Source organism: Pseudophryne corroboree, chromosome 6, assembly GCF_028390025.1.
Source record: "Pseudophryne corroboree isolate aPseCor3 chromosome 6, aPseCor3.hap2, whole genome shotgun sequence".
Classification (NCBI taxonomy): domain Eukaryota; kingdom Metazoa; phylum Chordata; class Amphibia; order Anura; family Myobatrachidae; genus Pseudophryne; species Pseudophryne corroboree.
The window spans coordinates 441,418,057-441,440,786 of NC_086449.1; the positions used below are offsets into that span (position 1 = coordinate 441,418,057).

Sequence of the window (22,730 nt, forward strand, 5' to 3'; positions counted from 1 at the left end):
GAGTTGACCGTTTTGTATTGTTAAGGTGCATACACACGGTGAGATTCGGGTTAAGCCTGATTGAAACTATGCGACAGGGACTAGGTCGGCATCGCAAAAACATAATGACTGGGCATGTGATAGTGACTATACGATTTTGGCTAAGTGTCAATTTTGACTATCTCTTCTATGAGAGTCAAAATTGACTTGTCTACACAGTCTGTCTAGGCTTGCGATGCCGACCGCGCATCGAATCAGGATCGCAAGGTGACTTTCACCTTGCGATCTGCACTAACTTTTCTTACGATTTTGACTATATAGTCAAAATCGTAAGAAAATCTCACCGTGTGTACACACCATTATACTCTGCCTTGTTAGTATGTAAAATTGTTTGACCAACCTAGTTTGAGGTGTGTGTATGTATGTGTTTATGTGTGTATATGTATATGTATATGTATATATATATATATATATATATATATATATATATATATATATATATATATATATATATTATAATATTTTTTATATCCAAATGTGAGTAGTACAGTGATGTATTCCTGTGCAGGCTTGTGACTTTCCCTTTCATCAAGTATCTGCTTATTTGCAGCCCAAAGGAGCTAAAAAAATGAGTCCAAACGGAAGAATTAATGTCAGCAGTATGGGTTCCACTGAGGACTTGCTTTCTGACAAGTCCAGTGTTGCATCTGATATCAGTGATTCCTCCTTCAATAGCAGCATTGTGAGCCAGAGCAAAAGGACCCTTCCAGTGCCCAACAAGGTAATGCCTGTCCACAAAGTCATATGCGGTTAAAGGTTCAGCTTTGGTATCATAGCATTATTCCTTGCCAAGTTAAAATGTTTCTACAAACATTGATAGCATTAAAGCATTCATTTGTATTTGAATGAGAGTTTTGGTTTCTATATGTGTATTGTGTCTAGAAAAAAAAGATACCCATAGGGGTATATTCAATTAGGGTCGAATGTATCCGACAAGGGCTATTCAAAGCCCGTCGAATTGAGATGAGAGGGGGGAGAGCCACGGGCAGATGGGGGACAGCAACGCTGCAGGGAAGATGTGGCACAGCCGCCAGACCTCATGGCAGCATCTACCCGGCTCCAGCAAGCAGACCTCACTTGCTGGAGCCAGGTGGACGCTGCTGTGAGTGGCGGCTATGACGCATCCTCCTGCAGCGCTGTGCTGTAGCGCTGCTCTCCCCCGTCTGCCCGCGGCTCTCCCCCCTCTCCTCCTCTCAGGTTCCACAGATCAGTTTGACTTTTTTTAAGTTGAACAGAGATGGTCGGAAACGGGGCCAAAACCTGTTGAAGTTGACCTGTTTCCCGCAGAAGTACGCGAATCGGCAGCTATACAGCCGATTCACGTAATATTCGTCAAGTCAATTCCCCGAATTGTCGAATAAAAATGCTCTGGACTGAATAGGTCGGAACCCCTTCCGACCTTAAAAAGTCGAGAACTGCCATCTTTCTGACAAGACTGCAGTTTCGACCTTAATTGAATATACCCCATAGTGAAAATAGTGCCATATAGAACAATTCTAGTTGTAGCCCCGCTTATCATCCAATCTGGGGGACACTGCGTATGTTGACTGTGGGTAGAGGGATGGGTCAGGAGTGTATACACTAAATGTTAACTAAAGCTCCACTCCCTCGAACTCCTCCCATCCCTCATGAGACCTCATTATTTTTTTATTTCTCTAACGTCCTAGTGGATGCTGGGGACTCCGTAAGGACCATGGGGAATAGACTGGCTCTGCAGGAGACAGGGCACTTTAAGAAAGAATTTGGATACTGGTGTGCTCTGGCTCCTCCCTCTATGTCCCTCCTCCAGACCTCAGTTTGAATCTGTGCCCGGACGAGCTGGGTGCTACTTAGTGAGCTCTCCTGAGCTTGCTATAAAAGTATTTTGTTAGTTTTTTTTTTATTTTCAGAGAGATCTGCTGGCAACAGACTCTCTGCAGCGTGGGACTGAGGGGAGAGAAGCAGCCCTACTCACTGAAGATAGATCCTGCTTCTTAGGCTACTGGACACCATTAGCTCCAGAGGGATCGTACACAGGATCTCACCCTTTGTCGTCCGATCCCGGAGCCGCGCCGCCGTCCCCCTCGCAGAGCCGGAAGACAGAAGCCGGTGACAGAAGCAAGAAGACTTCAAAATCGGCGGCAGAAGACTCCAGTCTTCAAACTGAGGTAGCGCACAGCACTGCAGCTGTTCGCCATTGCTCAAACATTAAACCCACACACTCCGGTCACTGTAGGGTGCAGGGCGCAGGGGGGGGGGGCGCCCTGGGCAGCAATTAGGAACCTCTTGGCAAAAAGTAGCATATATACAGCTGGGCACTGTATATATGCATGAGCCCCCGCCATTATTTTACACACAAACGCGGGACAGAAGACCGCCGCTGAGGGGGCGGGGCTTCTTCCTCAGCACTCACCAGCGCCATTTTCTCTCCACAGCTCCGCAGAGAGGAAGCTCCCCAGGCTCTCACCTGCAGAAACACGGTAGAAGAGGGTAAAAAGAGAGGGGGGGCACATAAATTAGGCGCAAAAAGCTTTTTATACAGCAGCTACTGGGTTAACACTAAGTTACTGTGTGATTCCTGGGACATATAGCGCTGGGGTGTGTGCTGGCATACTCTCTCTCTGTCTCTCCAAAAGGCCTTGTGGGGGAACTGTCTTCAAAAAGAGCATCCCCTGTATGTGTGTGGTGTGTCGGTACACTTGTGTCGACATGTTTGACGAGGAAGGCTATGTGGAAGCAGAGCGGGAGCAAATGAATGTGGGGTCGCCGCCGACACCTGATTGGATGGATATGTGGAAGGTTTTAAATGATAATGTTAATTCCTTGCATAATAGGTTGGATAAAGTTGAAACCTTAGGACAGTCAGGGTCTCAGCCCATGCCTGATCCTATGTCGCAGAGGCCGTCCGGGTCTCAGAAGCGCCCACTATCCCAAATTGTTGACACAGACACCGACACGGAGTCTGACTCCAGTGTCTGCTATGATGATGCAAAGTTACAGCCTAAATTGGCTAAAGCTATACGTTATATGATTAGAGCAATGAAGGAGGTGTTGCACATCACAGAGGAAACCCCAGTCCCTGACAAGAGGGTTCATATGTATGGGGAAAAAGGCAGGAGGTGACCTTTCCCCCTTCACATGAGCTAAATGAGTTATGCGAAAAGGCTTGGGAATCTCCAGATAAAAAACTGCAGATTTCCAAACGGATGCTTATGGCGTATCCTTTCCCGCCAACGGACAGGTTACGCTGGGAATCCTCCCCTAGGGTGCACTAAGCTCTAACACGCTTATCGAAGAGGGTAGCCCTGCCGTCACAGGATACGGCCACCCTAAAAGATGCTGCGGATAGAAAGCAAGAGGGTACCCTGAAGTCCATTTACACACATTCAGGTACCTTACTAAGGCCGGCAATTGCGTCGGCCTGGGTGTGTAGTGCTGTAGCAGCATGGACGGATTCCTTATCTGAGGATCTGGATACCTTAGACAAGGATACTATATTAATGACCCTGGGGCATATAAAAGACGCTGTCCTGTATATGAGAGATGCTCAAAGAGACATTAGCCTACTGGGCTCTAGAATAAATGCAATGTCTATTTCTGCCAGAAGGGTCCTGTGGACTCTGCAATGGACAGGCGATGCCGACTCAAAAAGGCACATGGAGGTTTTACCTTACAAGGGTGAGGAATTGTTTGGGGAGGGTCTCTCGGACCTGGTCTCCACAGCTACTGCTGGAAAGTCAAATTTTTTGCCATATGTTCCCTCACAACCTAAGAAAGCACCGTATTACCGAATGCAGTCCTTTCGTTCACAAAAAGGCAAGAAAGTCCGAGGTGCGTCCTTTCTTGCCAGAGGCAAGGGTAGAGGAAAGAAGCTGCACAACACAGCTAGTTCCCAGGAACAGAAGTCCTCCCCGGCTTCTACTAAATCCACCGCATGACGCTGGGGATCCACAGGCGGAGCTTGGCCCGGTGGGGGGCGCGTCTCCGAAATTTCAGCCACAAGTGGGTTCACTCCCAGGTGGATCCCTGGGTAATAGAGATTGTGTCTCAGGGATACAAGCTGGAATTCGAAGAGATGCCCCCTCACCGATACCTCAAATCGGCCCTGCCAGCTTCCCCCTTAGAGAGGGAAATTGTGTTAGCTGCAATTCACAAATTGTATCTTCAGCAGGTGGTGGTCAAGGTTCCCCTCCAACAAGGAAAGGGTTATTATTCGACCATGTTTGTGGTTCCGAAACCGGACGGTTCGGTCAGACCCATATTGAATTTAAAATCCCTGAACATATACCTGAAAAGGTTCAAGTTCAAGATGGAATCGCTCAGAGCGGTCATCGCAAGTCTGGAAGGGGGGGATTTTAGGCGTACCTCAGATTTGTGGTACAGGATTGTCATTACCAATTCCAGACGTTGCCGTTTGGTCTCTCCACGGCACCGAGAATTTTTACCAAGGTAATGGCGGAAATGATGGTGCTCCTGCGAAAGCAAGGGGTCACAATTATCCCATACTTGGACGATCTCCTCATAAAGGCGAGGTCCAGAGAGCAGTTGCTGATCAGCGTAGCACGCTCTCAGGAAGTGTTACAACAGCACGGCTGGATTCTAAATATTCCAAAGTCGCAGTTGATTCCTACGACTCGTCTGCCCTTCCTGGGCATGATTCTGGATACAGACCAGAAGAGGGTTTATCTCCCGATGGAGAAGGCTCAGGAGCTCATGACACTGGTCAGAGACCTATTAAAACCAAAACAGGTGTCGGTGCATCACTGCACGCGAGTCCTGGGAAAGATGGTGGCATCATACGAGGCCATTCCCTTCGGCAGGTTCCATGCGAGGACCTTTCAATGGGATCTGTTGGACAAGTGGTCCGGATCACATCTACAGATGCATCGGCTAATCACCCTACACCCTATCCCCCAGGGCCAGGGTATCTCTCCTGTGGTGGCTGCAGAGCGCTCACCTTCTCGAGGGCCGGAGATTCGGCATTCAGGACTGGGTCCTGGTGACCACGGATGCAAGCCTCCGAGGTTGGGAGGCAGTCACACAGGGAAGAAATTTCCAAGGTCTGTGGTCAAGTCAGGAGACTTGCCCTCACATCAATATCCTGGAACGAAGGGCCATATACAACGCCCTAAGTCAAGCGGAGACCCTGCTTCGCGACCAATCGGTGTTGATTCAGTCAGACAACATCACCGCAGTGGCTCATGTAAACCGCCAAGGCGGCACAAGGAGCAGGGTGGCGATGGCGGAAGCCACCAGAATTCTTCGCTGGGCGGAGAATCACGTACGAGCACTGTCAGCAGTGTTCATTCCGGGAGTGGACAACTGGGAAGCAGACTTCCTCAGCAGGCACGACCTCCACCCGGGAGAGTGGGGACTTCATCAAGGAGTCTTCGTGCAGATTGTAAGTTGGTGGGAACTGCCACAGGTGGACATGATGGCATCCCGCCTCAACAAAAAGCTACAGAGGTATTGCGCCAGTTCAGAGACCCTCAGGCGATAGCTGTAGACGCACTAGTGACACCGTGAGTGTTCCAGTCGGTTTATGTATTTCCTCCTCTTCCTCTCATACCCAAGGTGCTGAGAATCATAAGAAAAAGAAGAGTGAGAACAATACTCATTGTTGCGGATTGGCCAAGAAGGACTTGGTATCCGGAGCTGCAAGAAATGCTCACAGAGGACCCATGGCCTCTGCCTCTAAGACAAGACCTGTTGAAACAAGGGCCCTGTCTGTTCCAAGACTTACCGCGGCTGCGTTTGACGGCATGGCGGTTGAATGCCGGATCCTAGCAGAAAAAGGCATTCCGGATGAGGTTATTCCTACGCTGATAAAGGCTAGGAAGGACGTGAGGGCTAAACATTATCACCGTATATGGCGAAAATATGTTGCTTGGTGTGAGGCCAGGAATGCCCCTACGGAGGAATTCCAGCTGGCCCGTTTCCTTCACTTCCTACAGTCGGGAGTGACGTTGGGCCTGAAATTGGGTTCCATTAAGGTCCAGATTTCGGCCCTATCCATTTTCTTTCAAAAAGAACTGGCTTCTCTTCCTGAAGTCCAGACGTTTGTAAAGGGAGTGCTGCATATTCAGCCTCCTTTTGTGCCTCCAGTGGCACCTTGGGATCTTAACGTGGTGTTGGGTTTCCTGAAGTCACACTGGTTTGAGGCACTCAAAACCGTGGAGTTAAAATTTCTCATGTGGAAGATGGTCATACTATTAGCCTTTGCTTCAGCTAGGCGTGTCAGAATTAGCGGCTTTGTCACATAAAAGCCCCTATCTGGTTTTCCATATGGACAGGGCAGAATTGCGGACCCGTCCACAATTTCTGCCAAAAGTGGTGTCATCCTTTCATATGAACCAACCTATTGTGGTGCCTGTGGCTACTCGTGACTTGGAGGATTCCGAGTTACTAAATGTGGTCAGGGCTTTGAAGGTTTATGTAGCTAGAACGGCTAGGGTCAGGAAAACAGAATCTTTTGTTTATCCTGTATGCTTTCAACAAGCTTGGGGCGCCTGCTTCAAAGCAAACTATTGCTCGCTGGATCTGTAACACGATTCAGCAGGCTCATTCTGCGGCTGGATTGCCGCTGCCAAAATCAGTTAAGGCCCATTCCACAAGGAAGGTGGGCTCTTCTTGGGCGGCTGCCCGAGGGGTCTCAGCATTACAGCTTTGCCGAGCGGCTACTTGGTCGGGTTCAAACACTTTTGCAAAGTTCTACACGTTTGATACCCTGGCTGAGGAGGACCTCGTGTTTGCTCATTGGGTGCTGCAGAGTCATCCGCACTCTCCCGCCCGTTTGGGAGCTTTGGTATAATCCCCATGGTCCTTACGGAGTCCCCAGCATCCACTAGGACGTTAGAGAAAATAAGATTTCTCTGACGTCCTAGTGGATGCTGGGAACTCCGTAAGGACCATGGGGAATAGCGGCTCCGTAGGAGACTGGGCACAAAAGTAAAGCTTTAGGACTACCTAGTGTGCACTGGCTCCTCCCCCTATGACCCTCCTCCAAGCCTCAGTTAGATTTTTGTGCCCGGCCGAGAAGGGTGCATTCTAGGAGGCTCTCCTGAGTCCGGTCACTGAGGGTGCAGGGCGCTGGGGGGGGGGGCGCCCTGAGCAGCAATAGAAACACCTTGGCTGGCGAAAATACATCACATATAACCCCCAGGGCTATATGGATGTATTTTAACCCCTGCCAGAATACAGCAAAAAGCGGGAGAAAGGGGCGGAGCCCATCTCCTCAGCACACGGGCGCCATTTTCCCTCACAGCTTCGCTGGAAGGACGTCTCCCTGACTCTCCCCTGCAGTCCTGCACTACAGAAAAGGGTAAAACAAGAGAGGGGGGCACTAATTAGGCGCAGTATAAATAAAACAGCAGCTATAAGGGGAAAAACACTTCTATAAGGTTATCCCTGTGTGTATATATATATATATATATATATATATATATATATATATATATATATATATATATATATATATATATATATATATATATATATATAGCGCTCTGGTGTGTGCTGGCATACTCTCCCTCTGTCTCCCCAAAGGGCTAGTGGGGTCCTGTCCTCTATCAGAGCATTCCCTGTGTGTGTGCTGTGTGTCGGTACGATTGTGTCGACATGTATGAGGAGGAAAATGGTGAGGAGGCGGAGCAATTGCCTGTAATGGAGATGTCACCCCCTAGGGAGTCGACACCTGAGTGGCTGAGCTTATGGAAGGAATTACGTGACAGTGTCAGCTCTTTACAAAAGACGGTTGATGACATGAGACAGCCGGCTACTCAGCTCGTGCCTGTCTAGGCGTCTCAAAAGCCATCAGGGGCTCTAAAACGCCCGTTACCTCAGATGGCAGATACAGACGCCGACACGGATACTGACTCCAGTGTCGACGATGAAGAGACGAATGTGACTTCCAGTAGGGCCACACGTTACATGATTGATGCTATGAAAAATGTTTTACATATTTCTGATAATACAAGTACCACTAAAAAGGGTATTATGTTTGGTGAGAAAAAACTGCCTGTAGTTTTTCCTGCATCTGAGGAATTAAATGTGTGTGATGAAGCGTGGGTTTCCCCCGATAAAAAACTGATAATTCCTAAAAGGTTATTAGCATCATACCCCTTCCCGCCAGAGGATAGGGCACGTTGGGAAACACCCCCTAAGGTGGATAAAGCGCTCACACGTTTGTCAAAACAGGTGGCACTACCGTCTCCTGATACGGCCGCCCTTAAGGAACCTGCTGACAGAAAGCAGGAGAATATCCTAAAATGTATATACACTCACACGGGTGTTATACTGCGACCAGCAATCGCCTCAGCCTGGATGTGCAGTGCTGGGGTGGCTTGGTCGGATTCCCTGACTGACAATATTGATACCCTAGATAGGGACAGTATATTACTGACTATAGAGCATTTGAAAGATGCATTTCTATATATGCGTGATGCACAGAGGGATATTTGCCGACTGGCATCAAGAGTAAGTGCGCTGTCCATTTCTGCCAGAAGAGGGTTATGGACGAGGCAGTGGTCAGGTGATGCTGATTCCAAAAGGCATATGGAAGTATTGCCTTACAAAGGGGAGGCGTTATTTGGGGTCGGTCTATCAGACCTGGTGGCCACGGCAACTGCTGGGAAATCCACATTTTTACCCCAGGTAGCCTCTCAACATAAGAAGACGCCGTATTATCAGGCGCAGTCCTTTCGGCCCCATAAGGGCAAGCGGGCAAAAGGCTCCTCATTTCTGCCCCGTGGCAGAGGGAGAGGAAAAAGGCTGCAGCAAACAGCCAGTTACCAGGAACAGAAGCCCTCTCCCGTTTTCTGCCAAGTCCTCAGCATGACGCTTGGGCTTTACAAGCGGACTCAGGCACTCCCCTAAAGTCTGCTTTACCGACGTCTCCCTCCGACAGGGAGGCGGTATTGGAAGCCATTCACAAGCTGTATTCCCAGCAGGTGATAATCGAGATACCCCTCCTGCAACAGGGACAGGGGTATTATTCCACGCTGTTTGTGGTACCGAAGCCGGACAGCTCGGTGAGACCTATTTTAAATCTGAAATCCTTGAACACTTACATACACAGGTTCAAATTCAAGATGGAGTCACTCAGAGCGGTGATTGCGAACTTGGAAGAAGGGGATTATATGGTGTCTTTGGACATCAAGGAGGCTTACCTCCATGTCCCAATTTACCCTTCTCACCAAGGATACCTCAGGTTTGTGGTACAGAACTGTCACTATCAGTTTCAGACGCTGCCGTTTGGTTTGTCCACGGCACCCCGGGTCTTTACCAAGGTAATGGCCGAAATGATGATACTCCTTCGAAGGAAGGGAGTTTTAGTTATCCCGTACTTGGACGATCTCCTGATAAGGGCAAGATCCAGGGAACAATTGGTAGTCGGGGTAGCACTATCTCAAGTAGTGTTGCGGCAGCACGGTTGGATTCTCAATATTCCAAAATCGCAGCTGATCCCGACGACACGTCTTCTATTCCTAGGGACGATCCTGGACACAGTCCAGAAAAAGGTGTTTCTCCCGGAGGAGAAAGCCAGGGAGTTATCCGAACTAGTCAGAAACCTCCTAAAACCAGGCCAAGTGTCAGTGCATCAATGCACAAGGGTCCTGGGAAAAATGGTGGCTTCCTACGAAGCAATCCCTTTCGGCAGATTCCACGCAAGAACTTTCCAGTGGGACCTGCTGGACAAATGGTCCGGATCGCATCTTCAGATGCATCAGCGGATAACCCTGTCACCAAAGACATGGGTGTCTCTCCTGTGGTGGTTGCAGAGTGCTCATCTTCTAGAGGGCCGAAGATTCGGCATTCAGGACTGGGTCCTGGTGACCACGGATGCCAGCCTGCGAGGCTGGGGAGCAGTCACACAGGGAAGAACTTTCCAGGGCTTGTGGTCAAGCCTGGAGACATCACTTCACATAAATATCCTGGAGCTGAGGGCCATTTACAATGCCCTAAGCCAAGCAAGACCTCTGCTTCAAGGTCTGCCGGTGCTGATCCAGTCGGACAACATCACGGCAGTCGCCCACGTGAACAGACAGGGCGGCACAAGAAGCAGGAGGGCAATGGCAGAAGCTGCAAGGATTCTTCGCTGGGCGGAAAATCATGTGATAGCACTGTCAGCAGTGTTCATTCCGGGAGTGGACAACTGGGAAGCAGACTTCCTCAGCAGGCACGACCTCCACCCGGGAGAGTGGGGACCTCACCCAGAAGTCTTCCACATGATTGTAAACCGTTGGAAAAAACCAAAGGTGGACATGATGGCGTCCTGCCTCAACAAAAAATTGGACAGGTATTGCGCCAGGTCAAGGGACCCTCAGGCAATAGCTGTGGACGCTCTGGTAACACCATGGGTTTACCAGTCAGTGTATGCGTTTCCCTCCTCTGCCTCTCATTCCCAAGGTACTGAGAATTATAAGACGGAGAGGAGTAAGAACTATACTCGTGGCTCCGGATTGGCCAAGAAGGACTTGGTACCCGGAACTTCAAGAGATGCTCACAGAGGACCCGTGGCCTCTACCTCTAAGAAGGGACCTGCTCCAGCAAGGACCCTGTCTGTTCCAAGACTTACCGCGGCTGCGTTTGACGGCATTGCGGTTGAACGCCGGATCCTGAAAAAAGGCATTCCGGAAGAAGTCATTCCTACCCTGATCAAAGCCAGGAAGGATGTGACCGCAAAGCATTATCACCGCATTTGGCGGAAATATGTTGCGTGGTGCGAGGCCAGGAAGGCCCCAACGGAGGAATTTCAACTGGGACGGGAGTGTCTATGGGCCTAAAATTAGGATCCATTAAGGTTCAGATTTCGGCCCTGTCGATTTTCTTCCAGAAAGAACTGGCTTCAGTTCCTGAAGTTCAGACGTTTGTCAAGGGGGTGCTGCATATACAGCCTCCTTTTGTGCCTCCAGTGGCACCTTGGGATCTCAATGTAGTTTTGGGGTTCCTAAAATCACATTGGTTTGGACCGCTTAAATCTGTGGATTTGAAATATCTCACATGGAAAGTGGTCATGCTGTTGGCCCTGGCTTCGGCCAGGCGCGTGTCAGAATTGGCGGCTTTATCTTATAAAAGCCCTTACCTGATTTTTCATACGGACAGGGCAGAATTGAGGACTCGTCCACAATTTCTCCCTAAGGTGGTTTCAGCGTTTCACCTGAACCAGCCTATTGTGGTACCTGCGGCTACTAGGGACTTGGAGGACTCCAAGTTGCTGGACGTTGTCAGGGCCCTGAAAATATGTTTCCAGGACGGCTGGAGTCAGAAAATCTGACTCCCTGTTTATCCTGTATGCACCCAACAAGCTGGGTGCTCCTGCTTCTAAGCAGACTATAGCTCGTTGGATTTGTAGTACAATTCAGCTTGCACATTCTGTGGCAGGCCTGCCACAGCCAAAATCCGTAAAAGCCCATTCCACAAGGAAGGTGGGCTCATCTTGGGCGGCTGCCCGAGGGGTCTCGGCTTTACAACTTTGCCGGGCAGCTACTTGGTCAGGGGCAAACACGTTTGCTAAATTCTACAAATTTGATACCCTGGCTGAGGAGGACCTGGAGTTCTCTCATTCGGTGCTGCAGAGTCATCCGCACTCTCCCGCCCGTTTGGGAGCTTTGGTATAATCCCCATGGTCCTTACGGAGTTCCCAGCATCCACTAGGACGTCAGAGAAAATAAGAATTTACTTACCGATAATTCTATTTCTCGTAGTCCGTAGTGGATGCTGGGCGCCCATCCCAAGTGCGGATTGTCTGCAATACTTGTACATAGTTATTGTTAACTAAATCGGGTTATTGTTGTTGTGAGCCATCTTTCCAGAGGCTCCTCTGTTATCATGCTGTTAACTGGGTTCAGATCACAAGTTGTACGGTGTGATTGGTGTGGCTGGTATGAGTCTTACCCGGGATTCAAAATCCTTCCTTATTGTGTACGCTCGTCCGGGCACAGTATCCTAACTGAGGCTTGGAGGAGGGTCATAGGGGGAGGAGCCAGTGCACACCAGGTAGTCCTAAAGCTTTACTTTTGTGCCCAGTCTCCTGCGGAGCCGCTATTCCCCATGGTCCTTACGGAGTTCCCAGCATCCACTACGGACTACGAGAAATAGAATTATCGGTAAGTAAATTCTTATTTTTACTTACCGGTAAATCTATTTCTCCTAGTCCGTAGTGGATGCTGGGCGCCCGTCCCAAGTGCGGACTTCTTCTGCAATACTTGTATATAGTTATTGTTTAAATAAGGGTTATGTTTGGTCGCATCAGGGTTGATCTGGTGCTCCGTTGTTGTTCATACTGTTAACTGGGTAAGTTTATCACAAGTTATACGGTGTGATTGGTATGAGTCTTGCCCTGGATTCCAAAATCCTTTCCTTGTACTGTCAGCTCTTCCGGGCACAGTTTCTCTAACTGAGGTCTGGAGGAGGGACATAGAGGGAGGAGCCAGAGCACACCAGTATCCAAATTCTTTCTTAAAGTGCCCTGTCTCCTGCGGAGCCCGTCTATTCCCCATGGTCCTTATGGAGTCCCCAGCATCCACTACGGACTACGAGAAATAGATTTGCCGGTAAGTAAAATCTTATTATTTTTTCCCTTTCTCTTACGTCCTAGAGGACGCTGGGGTCCATATTAGTACCATGGGGTATAGATGGTTCCACCAGGAGCCATTGGCACTTTAAGAGTTTAATAGTGTGGGCTGGGTCCTCCCTCTAGGCCCCTTCTACCAGACTCAGTTTAGAAAATGTGCCCGGAGGAGCCAGTCACAGCTAGGGGAGCTCTACAGAGTTCTCTGAAACTTGGTGGGATGAATCTCATGATTGGACAGTCAATCTAGAGGGCTATACACTGTTTAGGAGAGACAGACTAAATAAGGGTGGAGGGGTGTGTCTTTACGTAAAGCCGTTTTTAAAACCTGATATACGGGAACATATTCAGGAGGGGACTGTAGACACTGTCGAGACATTATGGGTAGAAATTGCATGCGGGGAAAAAGGAATAAAAAGTTAGTATTGGGTGTATGCTATAGGCCGCCTGGTATCAACGCATCTGATGAGGAATTGTTATTAAAGCAAATTGTAAGAGCAGCAGGAGTAGGAGACATAGTAGTGATGGGAGATTTTAACTATCCAGAGATAAACTGGAAAAACGATTCATGTGATACTACTAGGGGCAATATGTTTTCTCTGATGTCCTAGTGGATGCTGGGAACTCCGAAAGGACCATGGGGAATAGACGGGCTCCGCAGGAGACTGGGCACTCTAAAAGAAAGATTAGGTACGATCTGGTGTGCACTGGCTCCTCCCTCTATGCCCCTCCTCCAGACCTCAGTTAGAATCTGTGCCCGGCCAGAGCTGGATGCACCTAGTGGGCTCTCCTGAGCTTGCTAGAAAAGAAAGTATTTTAGGTTTTTTATTTTCAGTGAGATCTGCTGGCAACAGACTCACTGCTACGTGGGACTGAGGGGAGAGAAGCAAACCTACCTGCGTGCAGCTAGCTTGTGCTTCTTAGGCTACTGGACACCATTAGCTCCAGAGGCTTCGAACACAGGGCCTGATCTCGATCGTCCGTTCCCGGAGCCGCGCCGCCGTCCCCCTTGCAGAGCCAGAAGAGAACGACGAAAACGGCGGCTGAAGACTCCTGTCTTCATTAAGGTAGCGCACAGCACTGCAGCTGTGTGCCATTGTTCCCACAGCACACCACACACTCCGGTCACTGTAAGATGCTGGGGGGGGGCGCCCTGGGCAGCAATTATAATACCTTTTGGCACAAATTATACACATAATAGTCTGGCACTGTATATGTGTGCAAACCCCCGCCATTAAGTCACACAAAACGCGGGACAGAAGCCCGCCGCTGAGGGGGCGGGGCCTTCTTCCTCAGCACACCAGCGCCATTTTCCCTTCACAGCTCCGCTGGAAGCAGCTCCCCAGGCTCTCCCCTGCAGTATCTGGATACAAGAAGGGTAAAAAAGAGAGGGGGGGCACTTAAATTTAGGCGCAAATAAGATAAGTAAGCAGCTATTGGGAAAAATCACTTATAGTGTACATCCCTGTGTTATATAGCGCTGTGGTGTATGCTGGCATACTCTCTCTCTCTCCCCAAAGGACTTTGTGGGGTCCTGTCTTCAGTCAGAGCATTCCCTGTGTGTGTGCGGTGTCGGTACGGCTGTGTCGACATGTTGAGGGTTACGTGGAGGCGGAGCAGGGCCAGATTAGTGTGGTGTCGCCCCCGACGGGGCCGACACCTGATTGGATGGATATGTGGAAGGTCTTAACCGACAGTGTCAACTCCTTACATAAAAGGTTCGATGACGCAACAGCCTTGGGACAGCCGGGGTCTCAGCCGCGCCTGCCCAGGCGACTCAGAGGCAGTCAGGGGCTCATAAACGCCCTCTGGCTCAGATGGTAGACACAGATGTCGACACGGAGTCTGACTCCAGTGTAGATGAGGATGAGACAAATGTATAGTCTACAAAGGCCATCCAATGCATGATTACTGCAATGAAAGATGTATTGCACATTTCTGAAGTTAACCCGGTTACCACCAAGAGGGGTGTTATGTTTGGGGAGAAAAAGCAGCCAGTGACTTTTCCCCCATCTGATGAATTAAATGATTTGTGTGAAGAAGCGTGGAGTTCCCCTGATAAGAAACTAGTGATTTCTAAGAGGTTACTGATGGCGTACCCTTTCCCGCCAACGGATAAGTTACGTTTTGTAAACATCCCCTAGGGTGGACAAGGCGCTCACACGCTTATCTAAAAGGGTGGCACTGCCGTCTCAGGATACGGCCGCCCTAAAGGAGCCTGCGGATAGAAAGTAGGAAGCTATCCTGAAGTCTGTGTATACACACTCTGGTACTCTACTGAGACCTGCTATTGCTTCAGCCTGGATGTGTAGTGCTGCAGCAGCATGACTGATACCCTGTCAGACAACATTGATTCCCTCGACAGGGATACTATTTTGCTAACCATGGAACATATAAAAGACGTAGTCTTATATATGCGGGATGCCAAGAGGGACATTTGCCTGCTGGCATCTAGAATTAATGCAATGTCCGTTTCTGCCAGGAGAGTATTATGGACTCGGCAGTGGACAGGTGATGCTGATTCTAAAAAACGCATGGAGGTTTTGCCTTATAAGGGTGAGGAATTGTTTGGGGACGGTCTCTCGGACCTCGTATCCACAGCAACAGCTGGGAAGTCGACTTTTTTTTACCTCAGGTTCCCTCACAGCCTAAGAAAGCACCGTATTATCAAATGCAGTCCTTTCGGCCTCAGAAAGGCAAGCGGGTCAGAGGCGCATCCTTTCTGGCCAGAGGCAGGGGTAGAGGAAAGAAGCTGCACCAGGCAGCCAGTTCCCAGGAACAAAAATTCTCCCCTGCTTCCACTAAGTCCACCGCATGACGTTGGGGCTCCACTGGCGGAGCCAGGTGCGGTGGGGGCGCGTCTCCGAAACTTCAGCAACCAGTGGGTTCGCTCACAAGTGGATCTCTGGGCTGTACAAATTGTATCTCAGGGATACAAGCTGGAGTTCGAGGCGACTCCCCCTCGCCGTTACCTCAAATCAGCCTTGCCAGCTCCTCCCAGGGAAAGGGAGATGGTACTGGCGGCAATTCACAAGCTGTACCTCCAGCAGGTGATAATCAAGGTACCCCTCCTTCAACAGGGAAGGGGTTACTATTCCACAATGTTTGTGGTACCGAAACCGGACGGTTCGGTGAGATCCATTCTAAATTTAAAATCCTTGAACACTTATATAAAGAAGTTCAAGTTCAAAATGGAATCGCTCAGGGCGGTTATTGCAAGCCTGGAAGAGGGGGATTTTATGGTGTCGCTGGACATCAAGGATGCTTACTTGCATGTCCCCATTTACCCACCTCACCAGGAGTACCTCAGGTTTGTGGTACAGAACTGTCATTACCAATTCCAGACGTTGCCGTTTGGTCTCTCCACGGCTCCGAGAATATTTACCAAGGTAATGGCTGAAATGATGATACTCCTTCGAAGAAAGGGAGTTATAATTATCCCGTACTTGGACGATCTCCTCATAAAGGCGAGGTCCAAAGAGCAGTTGGTCAGCGTAGCACTCTCTCAGGAAGTGTTGCAACAGCACGGCTGGATTCTGAATATCCCAAAGTCGCAGCTGATTCCTACGACGCGTCTGCTTTTCCTGGGAATGATTCTGGACACAGAACAGAAGAAGGTGTTTCTCCCGGAGGAGAAGGCCCAGGAATTGTCATCTCTGGTCAGGGACCTCCTGAAACCAAAACAGGTGTCGGTGCATCACTGCACGCGAGTCCTGGGAAAGATGGTGGCTTCTTACGAAGCAATTCCCTTCGGCAGGTTCCATGCAAGGATCTTTCAGTGGGATCTGTTGGACAAATGGTCCGGATCGCATCTTCAGATGCATCGGTTGATCACCCTGTCCCCAAGGGCCAGGGTGTCTCTGCTGTGGTGGCTGCAGAGTGCTCATCTTCTCGAGGGACGCAGGTTCGGCATACAGGACTGGGTCCTGGTGACCACGGATGCAAGCCTCCGAGGATGGGGGGCAGTCACTCAGGGAAGAAACTTCCAAGGACAGTGGTCAAGTCTGGAGACTTCTCTACACATAAATATACTGGAACTAAGGGCCATCTACAAACGCCCTGATTCAAGCAGAGCCCCTGCTTCAAAACCAATCAGTACTGATTCAGTCAGACAACATCACGGCGGTCGCCCATGTAAACCGCCAGGGCGGCACGAGAAGCAGGATGGCAATGGCAGAAGCCACAAGGATTCTTTGATGGGCGGAGAATCGCGTGCTAGCACTGTCAGCAGTGTTCATTCCGGGAGTGGACAACTAGGAAGCAGACTTCCTCAGCAGGCACGACCTCTACCCGGGAGAGTGGGGACTTCATCAAGAAGTCTTCACACAGATTGTAAATCGTTGGGAACTGCCACAGGTGGACATGATGGCGTCCCGCCTCAACAAAAAGCTAAAAAAAAATATTGCGCCAGGTCACGGGACCCTCAGGCGATAGCTGTGGACGCACTAGTGACACCGTGGGTGTACCGGTCGGTTTATGTGTTCCCTCCTCTTCCCCTCATACCCAAGGTACTGAGGATAGTAAGAAAGAGAGGAGTAAGAACTATACTCATCGTTCCGGATTGGCCAAGAAGAACTTGGTACCCAGAACTACAAGAAATTATCTCAGAGGACCCATGGCCTCTGCCTCTCAGACATGACCTGTTACCGCAGGGGCCCTGTCTGTTCCAAGACTTATGGCGGCTGCGTTTGACGGCATGGCGGTTGAACGCCAGATCCTAACGGAAAAGGGCATTCCGGATGAAGTGATTCCTACGCTGATAAAAGCTAGGAAGGATGTGACAGCAAAGCATTATCACCGCATATGGCGGAAATATGTTGCTTGGTGTGAGGCCAGGAAGGCCCCAACAGAGGAATTCCAGCTGGGTCGATTTCTGCACTTCCTACAGTCAGGGGTGACTATGGGCCTAAAATTGGGGTCCATAAAGGTCCAGATTTCGGCCCTATCTATTTTCTTTCAAAAAGAACTGGCTTCACTGCCTGAAGTTCAGACGTTTGTTAAGGGAGTGCTGCATATTCAGCCCCCTTTTGTGCCTCCAGTGGCACCTTGGGATCTTAACGTTGTGTTGGATTTCCTGAAATCACACTGGTTTGAGCCACTTAAGACCGTGGAGCTAAAGTATCTCACATGGAAGGTGGTCATGCTGTTGGCCTTAGCTTCAGCTAGGCGTGTGTCAGAATTAGCGGCTTTGTTATGTAAAAGCCCATATCTGATCTTTCATATGGACAGGGCAGAGTTGAGGACTCGTCCCCAATTTCTCCCTAAGGTGGTATCAGCGTTTCATTTGAACCAGCCTATTGTGGTGCCTGCGGCTACTCGGGACTTGGAGGACTCCAGGTTACTTGATGTAGTCAGGGCTTTGAAAATCTATGTAGCCAGGAAAACTGACTCGCTGTTTATCCTGCATGCACCCAACAAACTGGGTGCTCCGGCTTCAAAGCAAACTATTGCGCGCTGGATCTGTAACACGATTCAGCAAGCTCATTCTGCGGCAGGGTTACCGCATCCTAAATCAGTAAAAGCCCATTCCACAAGGAAGGTGGGCTCTTCTTGGGCGGCTGCCCGAGGGGTCTCGGCTTTACAGCTTTGCCGAGCTGCTACTTGGTCGGGTTCAAACACATTTGCTAAGTTCTAAAAGTTTGATACCCTGGCTGAGGAGGACCTTGCCTTTGCTCATTCGGTGCTGCAGAGTCATCCGCACTCTCCCGCCCGTTTGGGAGCTTTGGTATAATCCCCATGGTCCTTACGGAGTTCCCAGCATCCACTAGGACGTCGGAGAAAATAAGAATTTACTCACCGGTAATTCTATTTCTCGTAGTCCGTAGTGGATGCTGGGCGCCCGTCCCAAGTGCGGACTCTCTGCAATACATGTATATAGTTATTGCTTAACTAAAGGGTTATTGTTATGAGCCATCTGTTACTGAGGCTCAGTTGTTGTTCATACTGTTAACTGGGTATGGTTATCACAAGTTGTACAGTGTGATTGGTGTGGCTGGTATGAGTCTTACCCTGGATTCCAAATCCTTTCCTTGTTGTGTCAGCTCTTCCGGGCAAAGTTTCCTTAACTGAGGTCTGGAGGAGGGGCATAGAGGGAGGAGCCAGTGCACACCAGATAGTACCTAATCTTTCTTTTAGAGTGCCCAGTCTCCTGCGGAGCCCGTCTATTCCCCATGGTCCTTACGGAGTTCCCAGCATCCACTACGGACTACGAGAAATAGAATTACCGGTGAGTAAATTCTTATTTTTAAACACACTTAATGATAACTACTTAGTCCAACTAATTGAGGAACCAACTAGGTACAATGCAATCTTAGACCTGGTATTAACAAACAATGGGGATTTGGTATCAGGTATTATAGTAGGGGAACCCATAGGAAACAGCGACCACAATATGGTCACATTCAATATCAGTTTCCATAAACAGCCCTATACTGGCTCAACTAGGACTCTAAACTTTAGCAAAGCAAATTTTGAAAAGATGAGGGTATTTTTCAGGGATATTGAATGGGAAGGTTTGTTTTTAGGAAAAAATACTACGGAGAAATGGGAGGTACTAAAATTCCTGCTAGCTAAAAATACACTCAAATTTATTCCTATGAGCAGCAAAAAAAGGAATAAAAATCATAAACCGATGTGGCTTAACAAAAAGATTAAGGAACTTATGGGCAAGAAAAGGCGAGCATTTAAAAGATACAAATCTGACGGGGGAAGCAGAGTCATTTCAGCACTATAAGGAATGTAACAAAATTTGCAAAAAGGAAATAAGAGCGGCTAAAGTAGAAACTGAAAAACTAGTAGCAAAGGAAAGCAAAGCGAATCCCAAAAAATAATTTAAATATATTAATAGCAAGATATTAAAGAAGGAGAGTATAGGCCCTTTAAAAGGCAAGTTGGGAGTCTTAAGCAAAAATAATAATGACATAGCGGACACACTAAATGAGTTTTTTTCAACAGTATTCACTAGAGAGGACCCAATTCAGGGACTGATACACAATCTCAATAATGAGAATATCCCACTGATAGGTGCTTATTTAAGCGAGGAAGTAGTCTGTGACCGATTAAAACATTTAAAGATTAATAAATCACCAGGGCCCGATGGTATTCACCCAAGGGTTCTAATGGAGCTTCACTCTGAACTGGCAAAACCGCTATCTTTGATCTTTAAGGATTCAGTTATATCAGGTATGGTTCCCAAAGACTGGCGTATAGCGGAAGTAGTGCCTATATTCAAAAAGGGAAGTAAAGCTGAACCAGGTAATTATAGACCAGTTAGTCTTACATCTATAGTGGGGAAAGTATTGGAAGGTATTCTAAGAGATAGTATTCATAAGTTCCTTGAAGTCAATAAGGTCATTAAAAGGAATCAACATGGGTTTATGAAGGACAGATCCTGTCAAACTAACTTACTTGGCTTTTATGAAACAGTAAGCGCAAACCTAGATCAGGGTAAAGACGTGGATGTAATCTTTTTAGACTTTGCCAAAGCGTTCGATACTGTACCACACATGAGACTTATCTACAAGCTACAAGAATCAGGGCTAGGAAGCACAATATGCACTTGGGTAAAAAACTGGTTAGATAATAGGGAGCAGCTCATTGTGGTTAATGGATCTTTCTCTGACGTCCTAGTGGATGCTGGGAACTCCGTAAGGACCATGGGGAATAGCGGCTCCGCAGGAGACTGGTCACAAAAGTAAAAGCTTTAGGACTACCTGGTGTGCACTGGCTCCTCCCCTATGACCCTCCTCCAAGCCTCAGTTAGATTTTTGTGCCCGAACGAGAAGGGTGCACACTAGGTGGCTCTCCTGAGCTGCTTAGTGAAAAAGTTTAAGTATAGGTTTTTTATTTTCAGTGAGTCCTGCTGGCAACAGGTTCACTGCACCGAGGGACTAAGGGGAGAAGAAGCGAACTCACCTGCGTGCAGAGTGGATTGGGCTTCTTAGGCTACTGGACATTAGCTCCAGAGGGACGATCACAGGCCCAGCCATGGATGGGTCCCAGAGCCGTGCCGCCGGCCCCCTTACAGAGCCAGAAGACAGAAGAGGTCCGGGAAATCGGCGGCAGAAGACGTCCTGTCTTCAATAAGGTAGCGCACAGCACCGCAGCTGTGCGCCATTGCTCTCAGCACACTTCACACTCCAATCACTGAGGGTGCAGGGCGCTTGGGGGGGGGGGCGCCCTGAGACGCAATAAAAACACCTTAGATGGCGAAAAATACATCACATATAGCTCCTGGGCTATATGGATGCATTTAACCCCTGCCAGTTTTTCCTTAAAAAAGCGGGAGAAAGGCCGCCGAGAAGGGGGCGGAGCCTATCTCCTCAGTTCACAAGCGCCATTTTCCCTCACAGCTCCGCTGGAAGGACGTCTCCCTGACTCTCCCCTGCAGTCCTGCACTACAGAAACAGGGTAAAACAAGAGAGGGGGGCACTAATTTGGCAGATTAATCAATACAGCAGCTATATAAGGGAAAAACACTTATATAAGGTTATCCCTGTATATATATAGCGCTCTGGTGTGTGCTGGCAAACTCTCCCTCTGTCTCCCCAAAGGGCTAGTGGGGTCCTGTCCTCTATCAGAGCATTCCCTGTGTGTGTGCTGTGTGTCGGTACGTTGTGTCGACATGTATGAGGAGGAAAATGGTATGGAGGCGGAGCAATTGCCTGTAATAGTGATGTCACCCCCTAGGGAGTCGACACCTGACTGGATGGTCTTATGGAAGGAATTACGTGATAGCTTCAGCACTTTACAAAAGACTGTTGACGACATGAGACAGCCGGCAAATCAGTTAGTACCTGTCCAGGCGTCTCAAACACCGTCAGGGGCTCTAAAGCGCCCATTACCTCAGATGGTCGACACAGACCCAGACACGGACACTGACTCCAGTGTCGACGGTGAGGAAACAAACGTGTTTTCCAGTAGGGCCACACGTTACATGATCACGGCAATGAAGGAGGTTTTGAACATTTCTGATACTACAAGTACCACAAAAAAGGGTATTATGTGGGGTGTGAAAAAACTACCCGTAGTTTTTCCTGAATCAGATGAATTAAATGAGGTGTGTGATGAAGCGTGGGTTTCCCCCGATAAAAAACTGCTAATTTCTAAAAAATTATTGGCATTATACCCTTTCCCGCCAGAGGTTAGGGCGCGTTGGGAAACACCCCCTAGGGTAGATAAGGCGCTCACACGCTTATCAAAACAAGTGGCGTTACCGTCTCCTGATACGGCCGCCCTCAAGGAGCCAGCTGATAGAAAGCTGGAAAATATCCTAAAAAGTATATACACACATACTGGTGTTATACTGCGACCAGCAATCGCCTCAGCCTGGATGTGCAGTGCTGGGGTGGCTTGGTCGGATTCCCTGACTGAAAATATTGATACCCTGGACAGGGACAGTATATTATTGACTATAGAGCATTTAAAGGATGCATTTCTATATATGCGAGATGCACAGAGGGATATTTGCACTCTGGCATCAAGAGTAAGTGCGCTGTCCATTTCTGCCAGAAGAGGGTTATGGACGCGACAGTGGTCAGGTGATGCGGATTCCAAACGGCATATGGAAGTATTGCCGTATAAAGGGGAGGAGTTATTTGGGGTCGGTCTATCGGACCTGGTGGCAACGGCTGGGAAATCCACCTTTTTACCCCAGGTCACCTCTCAGCAGAAAAAGACATCGTCTTTTCAGGCTCAGTCCTTTCGTCCCCATAAGGGCAAGCGGGCAAAAGGCCACTCATATCTGCCCCGGGGCAGAGGAAGGGGAAAAAGACTGCAGCAGGCAGCCTCTTCCCTGGAACAGAAGCCCTCCCCCGCTTCTGCCAAGTCCTCAGCATGACGCTGGGGCCTTACAAGCGAACTCAGGTACGGTGGGGGGTCGTCTCAAGAATTTCAGCGCGCAGTGGGCTCACTCGCAAGTGGACCCCTGGATCCTGCAGGTAGTATCTCAGGGGTACAAATTGGAATTCGAGACGTCTCCCCCTCGCCGGTTCCTGAAGTCTGCTTTACCAACGTCTCCCTCCGACAGGGAGGCGGTATTGGAAGCCATTCACAAGCTGTATTCCCAGCAGGTGATAATCAAGGTACCCCTCCTACAACAGGGAAAGGGGTATTATTCCACGCTGTTTGTGGTACCGAAGCC

The 22,730-nt window shown here is 49.0% G+C and overlaps 1 protein-coding gene across 3 annotated transcripts in view; it reads left to right on the plus strand.

The window, feature by feature from the left end:
• Positions 1–22,730, plus strand: part of GTSE1 (G2 and S-phase expressed 1) — a 212,625-nt gene that overhangs the window by 86,645 nt on the left and 103,250 nt on the right. For all 3 annotated transcript variants that reach the window (XM_063927107.1, XM_063927105.1, XM_063927106.1), the window contains one exon: positions 590–760. In XM_063927107.1, coding sequence (XP_063783177.1) covers positions 590–760 — 171 coding nt within the window. The remainder of the gene's footprint in view (positions 1–589; positions 761–22,730) is intronic.